Source organism: Mytilus californianus, unplaced genomic scaffold (genome assembly GCF_021869535.1).
Source record: "Mytilus californianus isolate M0D057914Y unplaced genomic scaffold, xbMytCali1.0.p SCAF_1, whole genome shotgun sequence".
Classification (NCBI taxonomy): Eukaryota; Metazoa; Mollusca; class Bivalvia; order Mytilida; family Mytilidae; genus Mytilus; species Mytilus californianus.
The window spans coordinates 32,723,311-32,745,780 of NW_026262581.1; the positions used below are offsets into that span (position 1 = coordinate 32,723,311).

The 22,470-nt window shown below is 34.7% G+C and overlaps 1 protein-coding gene across 2 annotated transcripts; it reads right to left on the reverse strand.

Moving 5' to 3' along the window:
- Positions 1-9,922: 9,922 nt before the first annotated feature.
- Positions 9,923-17,800, reverse strand: LOC127718820 (universal stress protein in QAH/OAS sulfhydrylase 3'region-like). Of its 2 annotated transcripts, XM_052224898.1 has the most exons (4): positions 17,467-17,792; positions 13,246-13,326; positions 11,803-11,909; positions 9,923-10,612 (listed from the first exon to the last, which is right to left on the reverse strand). In XM_052224898.1, exons 1-4 carry the CDS (start codon positions 17,576-17,578, stop codon positions 10,388-10,390), a joined length of 525 nt encoding a protein of 174 aa, XP_052080858.1. In that variant the 5' UTR covers positions 17,579-17,792; the 3' UTR covers positions 9,923-10,387. The 2 variants fall into 2 exon arrangements, with proteins under 2 accessions (XP_052080858.1, XP_052080866.1); XM_052224906.1 differs by lacking the exon at positions 9,923-10,612 and having other exon boundaries at positions 11,809-11,909; positions 13,229-13,326; positions 17,467-17,800.
- Positions 17,801-22,470: the final 4,670 nt, after the last annotated feature.

The window sequence follows — 22,470 nt, forward strand, 5'->3', positions numbered from 1 at the left end:
ACAAGAAGACAATGCCTTTAAAATGACCCATTTGACTTATGCCTAGACCCGTACGAGTTTTTTTTTAGCTTGTAGGGATCGTGGTATCCCAGTATGTCACATAGTTCCACTTAAGTATTGCCGGCTGGCCAAACTAAGAGATACGTCACGTTGGCCATGATACAAGATGCAGAAGAAGACATTGCGTTAAAAATGGCCCATAGTATTATTGGCTAGACTCGTACGAGATTTTCAGCTTGTGGGTGGGGGGTCCTGGGATCCTTGTATCCTCACATTATCATACCTCCTATACATTTATAGGAATATGATTGGTTAAAAGCAACCGCGTGGAGACCGTGTATATTCCATATTGGGTTCGTAGGCGGAGCTTATTTCAATACACGATTAGTAGTGGTGTTACGTCCCTTTATAAAAACAACATGGTGTTGAGAAAAAATCTAAAAGGTTTCCACAGACGAAGAAATTGACGATGAACGATTGAAATAAATTCATAAAAAACATTTAAAGCTGACAAGGTGTTATTTTTGGCATTTTCTTTTCTATAGACCAATGGAAGAAGGTTCTTAATACTAACGGTATTGAAGACTTGATCACTTTGACATATATGGGGTCAGTAAATTGAATATGGGGATTCACTGACCCCATATATATCATATTAGGCCACTAGCACACTATGCAACAAATATAATCCGACTTAGTACTAATGCCGGCTGGCAAAACTAAGAGTCGTCACCTTGGCCATGATACAAGAGGTAGAAGATGACGACATTGCATCTAAAATAACCACAAGCATTTATGCCTAGACCCGTACGAGTTTGTCAGTAGGTTTTTTTTTTTTTTTTTTGGCGGGAGGGGGTGAGTGTCCTGATGTTCTGATGTCACATTGTCCGACTTAACTATTGCCAGCTAGCCAAACTAAGAGATTATTAACGTTAACCATGATACCAGGAGTAAAAGTATACATTGCCTCTATAATGGCTCACAGCACTGCTGCTCTAGACCCGTAAGAGTTTAAAGCATAGGGTTGGGGTACCTGGTTTGTCACATAGTCCGACTATTGCCGCTGATCAAACTAAGAGATGTATCACGTTGGCAATAATTCCAGCGGTAAAAGAAACCAATGCCTCTAAAATGACCCATAGGACTTATGCCTAGACCAGTACGAGATTTTCAGCTTGTTTGGGTCCTGGTATCCTAGTATGTCACGTAGTTCGATTTAAGTATTGCCGGCTGGCCAAACTAAGAGATACGTCACGTTGGCCAAAATACAAGAGGTAGAAGAAGATATTGCCTCTAAAATGGCCCATAGCGTTTATGTCTAGACCCGTACGAGATTTTCAGCTTGTCGGGGTCCTGGTATCCTAGTATGTCACGTAGTTCGACTTAAGTATTGCCGGCTGGCCAAACTAAGAGATACGTCACGTTGGCCATAATACAAGAGGTAGAAGAAGACATTGCCTCTAAAATGGCCCATAGTGTTATTGGCTAGACCCGTACGAGATTTTCAGCTTGTGAGGGGAGGGGGGGGGGGGGGGTCCTGGTATCCTTGTATCCTGACATTATCTTACCTCCTATACATTTCTAGGAATATGATTGGTTAAAAGCACCCGCATGGAGACCGTGTATATTCCATATTGGGTTAGTAGGCGGAGGTTATTTCAATACACGATTAGTTGTGGTGTTACGTCCCTTTATAAAAACAACACGGTGTTGAGGAAAAATCGAAAAGGTTTCAACAGACGAAGAAATTGACGATGAACGATTGAAATAAATTCATAAAACACATTTAAAGCTGGCAAGTTGTTATTTTTGGCATTTTCTTTTGTATAGACCAATGGAAGAAGGTTCTTAATACTAACGATATTGAAGACTTGATCACTTTGAGATATATGGGGTCAGCAAATTAAATATATGGAATTTACTAACCCCATATATATCATATTAGGTCACTAGCACACTATGCAAGAAATATAATCCGACTTAGTACTAATGCCGGCTGGCAAAACTAAGAGTCGTCACGTTGGCCATGATACAAGAGGTAGAAGATGACGACATTGCATCTAAAATGGCCATAAGCATTTATGTCAGCAGGGGATTTTTTTTTGGCGGGAGGGGGTGGGTGTCCTGATGTTCTGATGTCACATTGTCCGACTTAACTATTGCTAATAACACTATGGGCCATTTTAGAGGCAATGTCTTCTTCTACCTCTTGTATTATGGCCAACGTGACGTACCTCTTACGTCACGTTGGCCATGATAAAAAAAGGCAGAAGAAGACATTGCGTCTAAAATGGCCCAGAGTGTTTATGGTTAGACCCGTACGAGATTTTCAGATTGTGAGGGTGGGGCCTGGTATCCTTGTATCCTGACATTATCTTACCTCCTATACATTTCTAGGAATATGATTGATTAAAAGCACCCGCATGGAGACCGTGTATATTCCATATTGGGTTAGTATGTGGAGCTCATTTCAATACACGATTAGTAGTGGTGTTACGTCCCTTTATAAAAACAACACGGTGTTGAGGAAAAATCGAAAAGGTTTCAACAGACGAAAAAATTGACGATGAACGATTGAAATAATTTCATAAAACACATTTAAAGCTGACAAGTTGTTATTTATAGCATTTGCTTTTGTATAGACCAATGGAAGAAGGTTCTTTATACTAACGATATTGAAGACTTGATCACTTTGAGATATATGGTGTCAGTAAATTAAATATATGGAATTTACTGACCCCATATATATCATATTAGGTCACTAGCACACTATGCAACAAATATAATCCGACTTATTACTAATGCCGGCTGGCAAAACTAAGAGTCGTCACGTTGGCCATGATACAAGAGGTAGAAGATGACGACATTGCATCTAAAATGGCCATAAGCATTTATGTCAGCAGGGATTTTTTTTTGGCGGGAGGGGGTGAGTGTCCTGATGTTCTGATGTCACATTGTCCGACTTAACTATTGCCAGCTAGCCAAACTAAGAGATTATTAACGTTAACCATGATACCAGGGGTAAAAGTATACATTGCCTCTAAAATAGCTCACAGCACTGATGCTCTAGACCCGTACGAGCTTTAAGCATAGGGTTGGGGGTACCTGGTTTGTCACATAGTCCGGCTATTGCCGGCTGATCAAACTAAGAGATTCATCACGTTGGCAATGATACCAGCGGTAGAAGAAGACAATGCCTCTAAAATGACACATATGACTTATGCCTAGACCCGTACGAATTTTTTAACTTGTAGGGGTCCTGGTATCCCAGTATGTCACTTAGTTCGACTTAAGTATTGCCGGCTGGCCAAACTAAGAGATACGTCACGTTGGACATGATAAAAAAAGGCAGAAGAAGACATTGCGTCTAAAATGGCCCAGAGTGTTTGTGGCTAGACCCGTACGAGATTTTCAGCTTGTGAGGGGGGGGGGGGGGGGGGAGGGAGGGTCCTGGTATCCTTGTATCCTGATATTATCTTACCTCCTATACATTTCTAGGAATATGATTGGTTAAAAGCACCCGCATGGAGACCGTGTATATTCCATATTGGGTTAGTAGGCGGAGCTTATTTCAATACACGATTAGTAGTGGTGTTACGTCCCTTTATAAAAACAACACGGTGTTGAGGGAAAATCTAAAAGTTTTCAACAGACGAAAAAATTGACGATGAACGATTGAAATAAATTCATATAACACATTTAAAGCTGAAAAATTGTTATTTTTAGCATTTGCTTTTGTATAGACCAATGGAAGAAGGTTCTTAATACTAACGGTATTGAAGACTTGATTACTTTGACATATTTGGGGTCAGTAAATTGAATATGGGGATTCACTGACCCCATGTATATCATATTAGGCCACTAGCACACTATGCAACAAATATAATCCGACTTAGTACTAATGCCGGCTGGCAAAACTAAGAGTCGTCACGTTGGCCATGATACAAAAGGTAGAAGATGACGACATTGCATCTAAAATGGCCATAAGCATTTATGCCTAGACCCGTACGAGTTTGTCAGCAGGGTTTTTTTTTTTTTTTTTTTTTGCGGGAGGGGGTGAGTGTCCTGATGTTCTGATGTCACATTGTCCGACTTAACTTTTGCCAGCTAGCCAAACTAAGAGATTATTAACGTTAACCATGATACCAGGAGTAAAAGTATACATTGCCTCTATAATGGCTCACAGCACTGCTGCTCTAGACCCGTACGAGTTTAAAGCATAGGGTTGGGGTACCTGGTTTGTCACATAGTCCGACTATTGCCGCTGATCAAACTAAGAGATGTATCACGTTGGCAATAATTCCAGCGGTAAAAGAAACCAATGCATCTAAAATGACCCATAGGACTATTGCCTAGACCCGTACGAGATTTTCAGCTTGTCTGGGTCCTGGTATCCTAGTATGTCACGTAGTTCGACTTAAGTATTGCCGGCTGGCCAAACTAAGAGATACGTCACGTTGGCCAAAATACAAGAGGTAGAAGAAGATATTGCCTCTAAAATGGCTCATAGCGTTTATCAGTGTCTAGACCCGTACGAGATTTTCAGCTTGTCGGGGTCCTGGTATCCTAGTATGTCACGTAGTTCGACTTAAGTATTGCCGGCTGGCCAAACTAAGAGATACGTCACGTTGGCCATAATACAAGAGGTAGAAGAAGACATTGCCTCTAAAATGGCCCATAGCGTTTATGTCTAGACCCGTACGAGATTTTCAGCTTGCGTGGGTCCTGCTTTCCTTGTATGTCACATAGTCCGACTTAATTAATGCCGTTTGGCCAAATTAAGAGAGTCGTCACGTTGGATATGATACAAGACGTAGAAGAAGATGACATTGCCTCTAAAATGGCCATTATCATTTATGCCTAGACCCGTACGAGTTTGTCAACAGGTTTGTTTTGTTGTTTTTTTTTTTGTTTTTTTTTGGGGGGGGGAGGGGGGTCCTGATATTCTGATGCACATTGTCCAACTGAACTATTGCCGGCTGTACAAACCTATAGATTATTCACGTTGGTCATGGTACCAGATGTTACCGCTAACTGTCTCATGGTACATATGCCCTAAACCCGTACGACTTTGTCAGCATAGGGTGGGGGTAATTGGTTTTATCTTTAGTCTGAACTGTTAAATATGGATGAAAAAAAATGTATATAATATGAGAACTGTATAATTCTGAAAGTGATTTAAAACCAGTAAAAAATCACGTCGGCATGTAAGAGAATTTAATAAGAACCATTTTGTAATCTTATATGGAATGTGTCTTTACTAAGAAGCATCTGTAGATTGTATTTTTGGTTCAGCTTAATGTTTAAATATAAAAGGCTATTCATTGATGTTTCAATTGGCATTTTTTATAATTTACCGAAAAATATTTGTAAACTATCGGTTTACGTAAGCGTTCCCCTTTTTATAATTGATTAAGTAAACGCAGACCTCGAAGAAGACACCCGTTGAGTTAAGAATTTATTGTTATTTGTAGCAATATCAAATATAATCAGCAAACATTATTTTATCCTTATAATTGATATTTTCTTAGAACACTTCATCGAACCCAGGTCATCTCATGAATATTATTGCAGGTTGCCCTAGTGAATAGTAAGCGGCCGACTGTTATCGCCGGTTAGCTTCACAATAGTCATTCATGTTTACCGGTTTCTATGCAGGCTCATTTTTGGGGGCCGGCAAAGCCGTCGAAAATTTGATTTCGATTTCGTTCACAACAATTCTTTATTTTGGGTAGAATATTCATTTCATCCTGTTTTCGACATGATAGGTTATGTTCAGTTACCACTTCGTCTTGGTTAGCTTATTCATTTCATTACTTATTATCAGTTCTAACTAGTTAAAATTCCCCCAACCGAATTAAAAATAAATATACTAGTCAACAAAAGAAACGATACACAAGTTTGAACTAAAATTTATCATAAAATATAAAAAATAGGAAAATATTTTAAATTATCCTATGAAAATCATTCATTTACAAAGCAAATGCATATGATTAAAGGAATATGACCAAGTTAGAAAGTTACAAAATACCAAGTTATTGAACACAGGGGTCAAATTTATTTTGCAGAAAAGTCGGCACTTAATTTCGAAGATGATAATTAAGTATTCAAATATCTGCAAAGGCATTCAAAATTTTAAGCAGACCATGTTTAAGTTTAACAGTTTAAAGTTCTAACACCGATTTTTGAATTTTTGGGTGAAAATACGATTTTTGAAATAACAAAACTTTTAGAAATTTTTTTCGCGTTTTTGCTTTGGTTTTGATGAGAAAAATAACACTCTGTAAAAATTAGACGAATAGGGCAGTTATTTACTTTGGTACAGTGTATTTAATTTGATGATATATGGAAAATACATTGCCTTGTATCGTTTCTTTTGTTGACTAGTATAGTAGTCCCTTCCTTTTTTTTCATCATATTTGTCAATGTTAAAGCTTAATGGAATATATTTATATTTTTTCTGTAACATTTGTATTGAATATCTCAGCTATTCTTGGTTTGCTGTTATTGTATTTTAATCTTTATCTTTGTAAAAATTTCTTACCGTGCAACAATGATGAGTTTTTAACAGCCTTCACTAGCTATACAGCCCTCGCACAGTCGGCTACCCCGGCCGCTTCTCCCATCATTGTTGTTCGAAGTTCATGAATAATCATAATGAATCTCATGAAATGGGCATAAAATGAAACTGAAAATAGCTTAATTATATATAATTTCTGCAATTGTTTGTTACATGATCATTAATTGTAAATAGATAAATGCTTGACACCTTATGATACAAGTATTTGTTGTTTTACGCATCAAAGAAGACTTAATATTTCAATTATTCTAAAGTAATAATTTTTAAAGGGAGGTAAATCATATTTTTTAAAGATTTATAACAAAAACTTTATTCCACATTTCCGTGCTTTTTAGGGTTAAATTGTAAAAGAAAAATGCTGCTTCACATTGTGTTTTAAAAAAGAAATTCCTTATTTCTCCACTCTTGTAGTGTTCTATATTTTTTTTTCATTTATTTCTCACCCTTTCAACGTGCAGCGCGGTGTGCTAATAAAATATACAAATGTCTTTTAATTCTTGAACAAAAAATGAAAATGTAAAATTCAGTGGAGGATTCAGATAAAGCGTGGTTGGTGTACGACACCCTCCCCTTTAAACGGAAAAATATCTTCTTTTTTTCGGCATATAAAATCGTTCAACATTTTTTTGCAATCCTCCTATCAGCGATATACGTATATGTTTTCGGCAATTAGCCCCCCCCCCCCCCTTTTCCCCTTCAAAAATCCTGGATCCACCCCTTAAACTCATGCATGGTGTCTTCGATTGTTAACTAAAATTAAAAAACGTTATATATAGTATAAAAAAACATTTGAGTCTTATGCAACTTTTGGGTTTATAGACATATCTGAAAACTGGCTGCTAGCGGAGTGGCTGCTAGCGAGTGGCTGCTAGCTTGAGTCTAGCTAGTCTCGTGTTAGATTTATTAAAAGCCTGTTTGGCTAAGCAGATTAAGATTATAAAAACATTTCTTTTGTTGAAGTCAGACTAAGCGTCAGCCACTTTTGTGTCGTTAGTTTGCTGACTCATTAAACTAGTCCCCCATCTCAATTTATTTACATGATACGTACGGTTTTCAATGCGAACGACGCCAATGTTTATAATAAACCACAGAAAGCAAGAATACAGTCATTTTGAAATGCTTAATGTTTCAGGTAATAACACAAACAATTATAAACAATGAAAAGCAATAATGTAATTACTATAATAAATTGTAACAAGTATTTTTGTTTTTCTCAAAATGTTTCATTATACAGAACGCCAGTTAATTGTTTGTTTACTGCGTATAGACATCATTAATGGACACGATACTATTAAATTCATTCCAATTACATTCAATAAATGTCTTGAAACAATTAACAGTACTATATTCTTCAATTATTGGATCGGTTATAGCACATTTCAGAAAATCGTTTTTGAAAGCTTGTATCAGTCTCTATTCACATAAAGCCTGAATTAGACTCTGTTCACATAATATAATATGAGTGTTAACTAACTTGGTTAGATGATTTATTGTTTAATGTCCAGTGTCAAATATTTCATACATCTTCAGAACTATACAGATCATATAATACTTCAGTTGTCCGTTATCTCACTTAGGTTTCAACTCCCTCAGGCAATGTTGACCTTTGATGGATTTGGCTTTTGTTCAAGGGTCTTTTTTGGACATATAGCTGGACAACTTTTTCGGTTCTTATAAATCCTTGGCTTTCAAATATTCGACTTTGAGCGTTCCTGATGAACGTTAATCATGAAAAGCGCTCCCTTGTATTGTTTTTATTTTTTTCAACTATCTTTTTGATTGAAGAGAAGTGGTAAGAATAAAAGAGGGGCGAAAGATACCAAAGGGACATTCAAACTCATAAGTCGAAAATAAACTGACAACGCCATGGCTAAAAAAGAAAAAGACAAACAGACAAACAATAGTACACAAAACATAACATAAAAAACTAAAGACTGAGCAATACGAACCTCACCAAAAACTGGGGGTGATCTCATGTGCTCCGGAAGGGTAAGCAGATCCTGCTTCACATGTGGCACCCGTCGTGTTGCTCATGTTAGATATAAGCTTTGTGCGTCTCGCGTTGGTGGTTCGTGTTATGTATTGTACTGTCTTATATATTTTGGCAATTCCTGACATCTTTTTTATGTAATATTACAAATTAGAGAATTTAACTTATAAAAAACTGAATATTTAATGTTTTGAGTAAACATCATTGTTTACCAAATCGAGGTATACATGTAGTAAGTAAGGTAAAAAGTTACTGTCTTTAATCAAATTTTACTTTGCCGCTAGTGAGGGGATTTTGCTTCCTACCAGCGCTCTGCATTGTAACGCCCCAGTTCTATATTTCAAGAAAGGAGGATAACTTGCTTATATCAAAAATGATCTTAAACTAAAATCATGTCTTTATAGTAGCCTACTTTCGGTAAAACACTTTAGTACTTACATGTGCACTAGTAGTTTTGAGTAGACCTTATACAAAACGCCTTTGTGATACTGAAGGGGAAACATTTAATGTATGCATCAGATGCACTTCAAAATCATTCACCAATTCAAGATTTGGAATTTTCAGTATTTACATATTAACTAAAAACGTTTATAGTGTCCCATGTGTGGCACACGTGTGTAAACTACACACTTAATTAAGCTTCAAGAGTATTATATATTAATTGATTTCATCTTTCCTAAGTGTGCACTCTCGTCAATCATTCTATTCTTGCTACTTGTTGTGTAGCTTTATCTATTTTCATTTGACCATGACCTTACATATTGATGTTTTTCACCAATGATTTTAAATACATCTTGATATTATTTCTTCCTATGACGCGGATGATGACATAAACGGTACCAATTTTACTTCACCAGATGAGCATTTCTACAATTATAAATGTCTCTTTAGTGATGCTCGAGTCAGAAGTGTTTAAACAGCCAAAACTTATTGAAATGTAAGCAACTAAAGGTCACCATGCGGCCTTCAACGATGATCAAAACCCATATGGTTTAGTTCGCTATAAATGGCACTGAAATGCCAAAATATGAAACATTTCAAAACGAGAAAACCAACGGCTTTTGATAAATGGTTGTCTCATTGACAATTATACCACATCTCCATATTTTATATTTCATCAGTGTATTTTTATTAAACTTACGTACATTGATACTCGTTGTTGTATGAAATAGGCGATAAATAGACGAAATGGCATGGCAAATGAAATAACGACGAAACAATAGTAGTATGACCTTGCCATTAACAGCTTCTTAAAAAACATTGTGTTTCCAAACCAAAACAAATGTAACCGTTATGATGATACGGGAGAATCAAACAATCGTTTATAAATGTCTATTAACAAAAAACAATGATTAAAGTGCGTAATAATTATTTATTTTTCTATCGTCGATAATGTTTTTGTTTTCTACTGAAACGTTAAGTATAGAGTCAATTTTGCAATAGTTGTGAATTGTGAGGGTGTGAATGGGGGTTTACAGAATAGGGAATAATGGGTAAAACAAATAAAGAATAGAGAAAAACAGACCAAAAAAATAAAGAATAGAGAACAATGAGGTGCTAAAATATAAAGAATAGAAAATAATAGCAAAAAGTATATTAAAGAATATAGAATAATGAGCAAAAAGTATTAAGAATGGTGAAAAATGTCAAAAAAAATTAAAGAATACAGAAATGAAGAACCTCCATCCAGACCGTCAACTATAATGTCAAAGATAATGTTTTGATACACGTCATGGCAAGGCTTCAATGTAAGTGCCCTTTTTTACATTTTAATATTCATCTTTGTTACCAATTCAAATGGAATACAATCAGAAAAGTTAGGTTCTATGTTTGTCCTCTGCGTTCTTATGTAATGTAACGACCAGAACAGGAACCTTTGAATGATGCAGAATGAAGTCACTAACACTACCGAGAAATGTCCTCCGTAAAGTACCTTGTCCCCTGCTTCCGGTCACAATTAAATCAGCATTAAACTCACTGGCTAAGTTGATAACACCCAACCCGGGTGTACTTGCGTGTGTACTCTTAACTATTCCGTTTAGCTGAAATGTCATAAAAATAATTGTTTATAGAAAGGAATTGTCTGTCGTAGGTATTGTTTATGATATGCCGTGTTATACATACTTTAAATATTGGAAAATTGCTTTGCCTGTGTATAAGTATTATAATTCATTGTTGTAATTTCAACCGTTTAAAATAAAGTTCAAACACAAAAATCAAAAGACAGATGCAATAATAGTTTACCAGACTAGTTCCTGCAAGCATAAATATTTATCATGTTAAATTGTCTCTGTTAAATATGCCATTGTCTTCACCGCCCTCGCTGATGTTTCATCCGATGTTGAATATAAAGTTGTAAAACACATCACGTTTCCTCCTTGGAAACGGTATGATACATGTAATTCTAAGACTCAATGATATGATGTATACCTCCTCTCTTGCACTATGGATAATGAGAACAGTTTCTATTTATTTTTGATAAGTTCAAGAGCATAGAAAAGGGGGGGGATGTGCATTCTTGAATTAAATTACCCTTCTATAGAGATAGCAATAACATTGAGGGAGTATTTTTGTAAACTCATTTTATGCTTCCTTATCTATATGTTACTGCAAAATCCATAATTTGAATAAATGTCATTACATGTACATTGTTTATAACATTTTTTTTCTTCAATTTTCTACATTTAGAAATATTGAAATATATTTTTAAAGATACATAAGAAAAAAAAAATATCGTTATCTTTATAAAACATTCTGACAACCAGTGGTGATAGAATGCAACAGTTGCAGCACATTTCAACTCTTCAGAAAATGACCTTTTGCATGACAATGTTGGCTTTTTTACTACCAAACATGGTAATATTACACACGACCATTCGCGATCAGGATGATTTTCAGATCAACCCAGATATAGATTTGTTTAATTGTTTCCCGTCTCCCATGATGCAATGGAGGCGCTGACAATGATAAAATTGCGGATTACAATGTACTTTAACAATATTGAAAAAAAGCTTATGTCAATAATTGGATATATAAATCTATCATAATTATTCACTAGCCGTTCTTGATTGACAAGTTGAATTATTGATATAGTAAATAATATATAACTACGGACCAAGACAAAAACTAATCATAATTGAGAATATCTAATGCAAATTAGGTCTAGGACATGTCTACGCTTTGCATTTACAAATACTAATTCATAAGTCAATCATGCATTGTTGAATTTTACCTTAATCTCCCGCATGTACACTGCAAATTCTACTAGTTTATTTTTTATTTTGTCAGATTCACGCTGAATTAACTCCTTAAATGCTTCTTGGTCCACAGAAAAATGGGCTGTGAAATAAAGAATAAAATTGTGTTAAATAAAAGGAATTATCGATTCAATATTCTTTAACATGCAGACTTCACAACACACTCATAACATGAATCATCGGATTTAAGGTCAACAGTCGTATATGACTTAGCCTTTATACAACTCTCACAGGCAAACGAAAAGTTCGTTACAACATGGGGTTTACTGCCGACTGAAAAAAAATCCACGTGATCATATAAAAAAATCATCATTTAAGTACATAAAAACAAAGTTGGGTCAAACAGATCAACAACAGTAGAACGTTTTTGGTACCTTTGTTTTGAAATCTTGGAAATTAGTTAATATATTATACAAAAATACACATTTAAAATGTATCATAATTAATGCCTAGCCGAAGCACTATATGAACCTATTTGGGGACAAACAGACAGACTACAGCATTATTTCTAAAAGAGCATAATTATCAACATCTTCAAAACAAAACACACTCTGTCTTCCTATTTTGCATAAATTGTAGTTTACTTGCATTGGAAGCGACCGAATTATCACCAATCAATTTTCTTCAATGTTTAAAACAACTTTAAGGACTCGAATCAAACGTCTACCCAATTTGTGAAGACCTTTACATTTGATAGAAGAAAGAAAAAGAAACAATACAACTGCAAAAGTTCAAAATGCAAAGGACAAACAATACCCAAACAAACATTGTACAGCGAGAATGCTATACTACAGGGCGTTATATCCATATCCGGAATTATTTCATGATTGTGACCAGAATGATTTCAGTTTTTCCATGCCAAACTAGATATCGGTCACGTGATATCGGTATTACAGTTTATAAATACAGATACATGTAATAAGGTATAAGGGAGCTACTATTTGATTTTTATGGGGAGGCTAGGATGAAATTTGAAAAAAGGCAGGACTGAGTTTTGAGTAAAAAAAAGGCAGGATGAGCAACTTGGAAAAAAAAAAGGCAGGATGACAATTTATGTAAAAAAAGGCAGGATAAACTAATAAAAAAAAAGGCAGGACCGAATATAGTGAAAAATAAAAAGGCAGGACAGAGATTACAACTAAAAAAAAATGCAGGACAACATTTTTCATCCTAGCCCCCCCCCCCCCCCCCCCCCCTCCCCATAAAAATCAAATGGTAGCTCCCTATGGAGTATAGCATTGCTGCAATGTACACATTAACTTTACCTACATTGTATGATGTAATTAATTTTTGTAAGTACTGAATAATTATTTTAATTATTAGTCGTTCAACAAAATAAACAATGTATTGATTCTATATTTGTATTCTTTCAAATATAAACTTTTCAAAGGTACGACTTACAATATATTGTACAGTACCTGTCGTAATGACTTCGCCCAGTTCAACACAATATACAACTATAACATTATCCTTTGGTGTGTGCACTGTATCAGCATAAACTACAAGGGAATAGATGATGAATTACTTGCTGTGATTACAGCTAATGGGTTTCAGGCTAGCTGCAGATGTTTGCCGTCTTGCTATGATAGTGGTTTCCTGATTTTGACACGATATCGTCATATTAATAACCAGAATCGTGACAAACTTTAGAAAATAAAGGAAACAGGAAATAATTGTAAAATGTATGTGTTCAAAATGAAATCAATAAATAAATGTAATACGGACAGACTTGTCTGGTAAACCAAATAATTTGTTCGGTTTATACAGGTACATTATGTTCATAGACTGGTTCTCTGTCCTTTATCGGGTTGGCTCTGACAAACAACAAGGGTGACTTAGATTCCCGCATGTTGCAAGGGAGAGAACCAGACTGAGTGTAGTTTTCTCTAGTTTTGCTCTGGATTCAGTTTAGACAGAGTTCCGGAATATTTAGGGTTCGGTTTAAACTTTAATCTATTAGCGTAAATTGTTTACATTGGTCTCTTATTTATCAGCAATAGGATACGTTTTTATTGAATATTTTACAGTTATTTTTCTGAGGTCACCATAGTGATTGAAATAGGTTAGAAGCCAATAATTTTAATTGTAAATACAGTTGAAATATATAATTAATTTGTTTGGTCTTTGGCAGTGAGGGGTTGAAATTCACCAGTTCTAGTAACACTTCCATGGAAGTTTTATCCTAAACTTTGAAGAAACTCATGATTTTTCTAACTTTTCCCGTCCACTTCACCCAACAACGACTTTCAGATTCATTGATATTAATCCCTCTGTATGAATTAATAAATAATTTAACGCCAATACCATTATTTCCCTTGCAAAATTTAATTACTAAACTGGTGGTAATTAATTTAACTCTTTTGTATGGTGTCAAACTTCTTCGACAATTTTTCGCCTTGGGCGCACTAAATTTATAAAGTGTTATTTTTAATCATTCGACGATTAAATATATTTGGATTGAAGGGGTAATGTTTCTCAAAATCCGAATCCAATATAAAATTAAGAAGAGGTGGTATGATTGCCAATGAGAAAACTTTCTACCAGAGACCAAACGACGTAGAAATTAACATTTTTATATGAGTCACCACTTTCAACAATGAATAAAACCCATACCGCAAAGCAGGCTTCAAAAGGCCTCGACATAAAAAATGTAAATAATTCAATCGAGAAAAGAACGGACTGATTTATGTACAAAAAAAATAAAATGTAAAGAAAACAAATATGATATACGCAACAAACGTCAACTGCTGAATTATAAGCTCCTGGCTTTGAATAGGCACATTATATAATGTTGCGGGATTAAACAGGTTTGCGGGGCGCCAAACCCTACCCTTAACCCATGACAGTGGTGTAATAGCACGACATAAGAACAAACTAAATGTATAAAAACTAGTTAAAAAAGGTTTGACTTATCAGATCGACACAAAGAAAAGCCTGTTTATTGGTGAAATGGGATGGCGGCAATTGATACCTAGATACATACATGTACATGTCGTTACATTAACCCCATTTCTTATATAGGAGAACTTTTTAATAGGTTGCACTGAATAATTTAATTGAAACCTTATGTCAAACGCATTTGTTATCGGACCCTATCTTACGAGTTATTCTTTCGGTCTACTTTCTTCCCTTAAAATTAGTGGTGTCTGCTTTTCAACGACTTGTGCTTTTTATATGCCCTTTATAACTTCTGCCTCTTTTTCAATTTCTTTCGCAATACTTTCAATTTTGTTGTGGATAATTCGTTTGTGTTAGTTTGTAATCTGTTCAGCTTTTTTCGAAACGTTCAGTAGAATTTCGCCGTTTCAGTATCTAATGCAGTCTGGGTATTATTATTAAAAGCGTACACCAAATCGTTGTGATTTGTTTAAAACGTCCTAAACAATAGAAATTCAACCAATGACGTAACGTTATTTTCATTTGGGGTAACAAGCAATAAGATTACCCATAGTCCTTTAGATTCTGAAACAGCGAATTTACATGTGTATTGTATTTTCCCCTTTACATATTTTTTATTGACCGTAAAATAAATGTTCGAACTCAACTCAAGAATTTCAAAAACATTCAATCTTTACAAGCCTTAGTTAATGTACGATCGTATATAGCCTGTAATTAAATGCCTCTGACTAAGTGGCTGTCGTTTGTTGCTGTAAATCATATTTGTTTTTCGTTAATGCTTTGTACATAAACCTGACCGTTAGTTTTCTCGTCTGAATTGTTTTACATTTGTCAATTCGGGGCCTTTTATAGCTGATTGTGTGGCATATGTTTTGCTCATTGTTGAAGGCCGTACGGTGACATATAGTTGTAAACTTCTATTCCATTTTGGTCTCTGGTGGAGAATTGTCTCATTGGCAATCATACTACATCTTCTTATTTTTTTTATAAGAATGGTAGTTTTGGTATAGGAATATTTGCAAGTGGAAGTCAACAAATGTTTTATTTTTCTTTTAACATTGATTACTATCAGCGACTTTAGTGTTATTAGTATTTACAATTTTTGTAGCTTATTAATACACAATGTCTTTCATTTGGAAATAACTTTAAAAATTGGTAGCCAAAGATAGACGAAATATCCCAGGTATCAATCTACAAAAAAATATAATACCAATTTTAAAAAGAAATAATATAATAATGGCCTATCACTTCATGACACACATCAATATACGCTCATGACAAAATTGAAAGCAAAGGAACAGAGCTGTATTTGCTGTTTTTCTTCTAAAAGTCACAGCGATGCCTTCAACATGCATGGAACAACAGCTCTTTTTCGTGAGCTTGTATTGTAGTGTTTCTTTTTTTATTTGTTCTATTTGTTTTTGTTTTTATTTGGATTATTGTCAAATTATCAATCGTCTTCGTTGAATTAATTCACAGCATATTTAGATGATTAGTTCGATGTAAACATACGTTAAGGATGTTTGGCCGCAATGTTGACTTGCTGCCTATTTGTATATTTACCTAGAATTTGTGTTGTTGAAATTATGTCCCAATGACTTTCGCCTTGCATTGTGTTTATACATTTTATCATCCATATACTTAATACATGAAGTTGTGCAGTGTTTTGTTTTTGATGTAAAAAACTCGTCAAATAATTTTAAAACTTTTAATAGCTAAAGCATACTACGCATTTTATTTTTTATAACTTAAAGATTGATAACCAATGATAAACGAAAGACCCCAGTTATTCTTTGTAAATTGGTAGGACAATTTAGTGACGGAAAAGAAAGGATATACACGTTTTGAGATACTGTGTATTTATTATATTTCGGTGTATTCCAGTTTTCGTGAATTTCGTGGTAGAAGTCAAACGAACTATCCATCATAAAGTGTTAATGTATTAGTGATAAATCACAAAACCATGAATTTCAGTATCCACGAATCAATGAATCTCATTTATCCACGAAAATTGATATGCACGAAATTTAATGAACTGAAATTTTACAGTAGTTGAAAATACCAAAAGGACAAAAGGACAAAGCTTGTATTGCAGTCATACATTTGAAAATCACTGTGCTGTGATGTCTTTATCATTGCCGGTGGAGCAATAGATTTGTTTCCTGTAAAATTCTCGTTATGTTTGTTTCTTTTATTAGTTAGTTTTGTTTTGTATTTTTGTTCAATTTCGATTTTGCACTGAATAATTTGAAACCTTATGTCAAACTCAGTCTGCTTAAAATATTATTGGTACAATTCATTGTCAGCATACGTAATATCGTTTGGAAATTAATTATAATGACCCTGACATTATTTCATTGATGCTGACTCTTTGAATAATAGAAAATAAATGATGCATCGTTTTGTCAGTAATACATCTGGTTAATAACATAAGAATAAATAAACCATTACGCACACAAATAGTAAACAAAGCTTAATATACATCCTATAATTTGGACAAGTTATTTATCATCAACTATGGCGCAAAATACTACTAATCGATATTATACATATGATCAAAGGTCGCGTTTACATTGATTGTCTGTAAACGCTCTCAGATTGGCTGTTATTATTTTATTGATAGTAATTGGCATGTATCTGCAAATGAACATATTTATGTAATCAAACGTTTTGGCTTTAATGTAAACAAAATGCGCATTATATTTGAAGCAACCTAAAATAACATAGTACTCGGTACTTACATTTCATTGCATGCTTAGCGTTATCACTTCCATCGAAAGCAATTACTACAGTTTTCACCCCATCCTTAAGACAACCTGCTTCTGAAGCTGATGTTGCAATTACATCTGCCATAACTAAATCAAATATCAGATACGGAGTTAATAAGACCAGTCGAACAGTACCACTAACAAGCTGAACTAATGTAAAACAAAAAAGTCGATACGAAATTGTAATTGGAAATAACGATCGAAAGAATTATATAAAATGCCCGTTAACAATAAAACCAAATCATTTATAACTAACGGTAAAGTGTTGTTTGTGATACGAAACATGATATATCTATCCGTTCTCTGTCTTCTGTCACGGGACCAATAGATCGATACAAATTTATATCGCTAATATTAAATCTCTCACAGGACAATCCTGTTTTTTCACAGATTATTATTACATTTTGTCGTGAAAAAGTTGATCGATGACTGTCATCTTAACGATATCTAAAGTAAACAAGATTACCAGAGAATATTATTGAAACGTTTTATACGTATAATGCAATTACTGAACTTTATAAGTTTCCTCTATAAATTTTTTGAAAAATTAATGAGAATATCATTACATCCGGTCCTAGATGCATGTTTTCCTGTTCCTATATCTTTTCATAACCGGATATTATGTAATTTTGAATGTTTTGTTGCTAAATCTGTACGTTTTTTTGCAGTTACTTATGTATCATATCCGTTGCTTCAAGCTTGTTTTTTTTGTTCTTAAATGCTTTCACAATTACTGTTTGAAAATGAATTTCGAGGTTTAAGAATCCCATTCTGCTTGCAGTTCCATTCACACTTGTTCTATGACTGAGATATTTAGTAGAATAACGTACAATATCCTATTCTCGAGGTTTATAGAAAATCCTTGAACTGACGGGAAAAAGAACATGCACCTAACTGAGGGTTAAACTTAGGATATTCAGACGTTATCTTCTTATCAGAGTTTCCGTCGTTTCTAATTTAGGGAAGCATCGTATGAGAGTTGTATCTTACACTAACGACTACTTCAGTTTATTTGTATGCCATGAATTCGAAGACACAATACTAGTATATACTCTGCTAAAAAAACAACCCGCAAATGAAACAATAAGAAATGTATATTCTGTGCACTTTAATTCATTTTTTACAGAAGTACATTGGTATTTTAAGCTAAAATTTCACTTTCGAATGTCATATCGGAATATGAGTAAAAATTTGAAAACAACAGTCACGTACAATGAATTGGCCTATTGCCTTGGCGTTATCTATTGTGACCACAATATGCTGTTAATACTGTTCTGCATCTCATTGGCGAATCGAATCTAACATGTGGTAAATGCATCCGTTGCGATCATGTTGAAACGCTAGACTGAGTTGGTCCAATGATTGAGGTGGGAATTGGCTTTGATGGACACGTCAATCAAGTGACCCAAATTTGTTATTTGGGATTGAAATCTAGTGACCCGAGGACCATGGCAATATAGTAATAATATACTGATTAAAGTTATCAATGGTTACTCTTGCTGTATGGGGCCGGGAATTGTCCTGCTGAAAAAGCCTCATGTGTTGGTCAATGCCATATAGCATATGTTGCTGCTAAGTATCGTCCTTATAACGTTGAGCCGTTGAAGTTCCCTAAACACACACTAAGTTTATTTTGTGGTTTTATGATATTGAGACCCACATCATGACGCATCAGACGCTAAATATGTGAACTTCCTGTATATGGCAGGTGCAAACATTTGATTTTGACAGCTGTATACACAGGTTTGTCCATCACCTCTTTAGAGAGTTCGGCACCAGTTCCTCACAGTCTAGTCCCACAATGTTTAGCACTAAAGAACACAAGAACGAACGTATGCGTGCAAAAAAAAAATGGTCCTCTTTAAGGTCTTCTTGGCCGAATTTCGAATTAGAGGAGCCTGTTACATAATTTGGACGGAAATTCTAGTATATCAGCAGCAGTAGTTGTAGCATTTACAGTTTGATTGCGTAGATGGAACGCACAGATATTTCGACGTTGGGCTGAAATAGTAATGCGTGCTATTTCTTTTACGCTCCTTTGCTAATTACGTTTGGTGTAATCTCTGCCAAGTTGGGAACATTGTGCACTAGTTAAAGTTGAATTATCGGGCGACTTCACATTGCCTATTCTGATGACGACCAATGACGTTGTAACGTGTAGCAGAGTCCAATCGTGGCATAGATGCATTTCACATTAGTTGTGATAATAACATGCTTAACATCCATTTTAAACTATAGATTTTATTGTAATTTAACAACAAATTACCCGTGGGATGCTTGAACAGCTTTTCTGCACGATAAGTGCAACCTATATATATATATATATAGCTATCTTTTCAGGATTTCAAATATACCCGTGGCGAGTTGCCAAATTGCTCGTATCGGCATTTGTATTTTAAAATCACCTTTAATTACTTATTTCTTGAATAATTAACAAGTTATTCATCATTGACATGTTGTCTACCTCACTTGAAAAATGGCTCGAAACTTTGCGTTTTTTTTCTAAGTATATAATCATAGCTAAAGCTTGCAATTTACAAGTGTAAAAAATCATAAAAAATATTAAACAAAAATATAAAAGCACCACAAGGGCGTCAGTTGAAACAATAAAGGATTTCTCAAATTATTTGATTGCTTCAATGAGTAACAACAAGTGAAAAATAATGCTTGCATATTCAGGACGAAAATCATATGATATACGTATCAATAGGCAGGTTCAATTAAAAGGATCGATTTAGATGATGGGCGAGATATTTAGAATACCACTGGATAAAGAGCGTATATCACCCTGTCGACGCACCAATCGTTCAATTTTTGCGATTCCTTTAGTTTTTGTTATTTACCTTGAAATGCATCTCCTTAATGAATGTATGAGATTTGAACACCGGTAACCTATTGTTTTCTTAATGAGATAAAAGTTTCGCATTGCAACAAGACACATTTGAACCCTTCGAAGAGTATTTGCAATTGGTCTTAAACCTGCATATAACATAGAATTATCATATACGAGGAACCGAATTAAACGTTTACATTCTTACCGGAGGTTGTTGCGTTTGTATACATTCCACAAAATCAAAAGGACGCTACTCTTTAGCATGGGTTTTACTGTCCGACAGGAGAGGTCCACGTGACCATATCTACATACCAAAGTCAACCCGTTTGGTTTCGATGTACAAACAGGTAAACAGGAAAGTTTAAACATGTTTTGTCAAAAAACAGTTGGAGAATTTTGTTTAAGTCTCAATATGGTAAACATCTCCTTCTGTACAATATCTTGCCGTACGTGTCATGCGACCTCAAGGTCATTTGATGTTGCAATTTAAAAAAATCCAGGAAAATGGCGAAGCCTATATAAATGTCAGTTTGATATGAGGGACTTAATTCGGAGTGAGAGTACTCCTTTGATTAAAGTAAAATAGCCTAATGAGAATATTCTCTGTCAAATCGAATCACCTTAAATACAGTGTATAAATCCAGCCCTGTCCTTGTAGACGAAACGTCAAACAGCAGTGGAATCGATCCATTGTTGTAAAACTTATCAAATAAACCAAGCTTAAAATTTAGTACGGCACACGCGCGATTCCTCCTCATACGACTCATTACTTACGCTTCAGTTATAACTGCTACAGTAGATTGAAAGCCAAATTAATTACAAAGTTGACGAGCATTAAAAAACAATGTTGCTCACGTATGCTATGCTTGAAAGTGAAAAAAGTCACTATATCGATTTTGAAATAAGTACGCTTTAAAACCTGTATTCCATTTTGATATGTGAAAAGTTTTCTAGGATCAAAACATTATATAATGTTATTTGAAGCAGTAATGAACGTGAACGTGTAGATATGTTTCTACATATAAAATAAGAAGATGTGGTTTAATTGCCAATGAGACAACTCTCCACAGAGACCAAATGACATAAAGGTTAACAACTATAGGTCACCGTACGGCCGTCAACAATGAGCAAAACCCATACCGCATAGTCAGCTATAAAAGGCCCCAAAATGACAATTGTAAAACAATTCAAACAAGAAAACTAACGGCCTGATTTATGTAAAAATACAATGAACGAAATACAAATATGATATACAGCAACAAACGACAACCACCGAATTACAGGCTTTGACTTGGGACAGGCACATACAGAATGTGGCAGGGTTAAACATGTTAGTGGACGCCCAACCCTTCCCCTAACCTGGAATAGCGGTGTAACAGTACAACATATGAACAAACTATAAAAATCAGTTGATAAGAGCTTAATCGTAATAAAGTACTAGTAATTAATATTAGGAGAAATCAATAATGAAATATTCGAACTCTTATCAATATATCTTATTAGGACAACATCTTGCCTCGTCTTTTACATTTCTTAAAACAATCATTGTTTCTAGGCCAGGTCATCTGACTAATACCATTTGAAATGAAAGCGTTAGAATTCAGAACCTGTGGGTCGACATGAAATAGCATTTATATATACCATTTCTGTAAATGTGAAGTTAATAGAATGTTTAATCATTCGACATACTTAGTTTGTTTTTCATCCCGCGTGTCTCAAGTACATAATAATCATCAGTGGAATCCAAATTGAAATACGAAGTTGAATAGCATTTAAAATGTTCGACAAAGTTATGCCAAATTTGGCAAACATCATTTAAGCCTAGGAGTAGAAAAGAAGTGTTTCGAATTATATCTGTACTTATTTGACAGTAAATTAACAAAAAAAAAAAAAAAATCAATAATAGTTCATTTCAACACAGAAGTGTCAACCGGCAGTCGTATTTCATAAGTCAAACGCTCGTGTCTTCATGTAAGACTGCCCAGTAGAACTTGAATACCAAACAGATCCACGATCAAATTCATTGCGAAGTTGATAAGCATTGCGAGGTAAAAGTTCTAAAAAAATAAAGTGCCAAATCTGGCTAAAACCATCTTATCTTGAGGTTAGAAAAAAAAAACCATCCAAATAAAATTGACCTAGTG

Coding starts and splice junctions, on each gene's coding strand:
- LOC127718820 (XM_052224898.1), bottom strand. CDS start 17,578: ATGGCAGATGTAATTGCAACATCAGCTTCAGAAGCAGGTTGTCTTAAG. Junction 13,327..17,466: donor CGCTAAGCATGCAATGAAAT/GTAAGTACCGAG, acceptor ATTCCCTTGTAG/TTTATGCTGATACAGTGCAC. Junction 11,910..13,245: donor GGGCGAAGTCATTACGACAG/GTACTGTACAAT, acceptor TTTATTTCACAG/CCCATTTTTCTGTGGACCAA.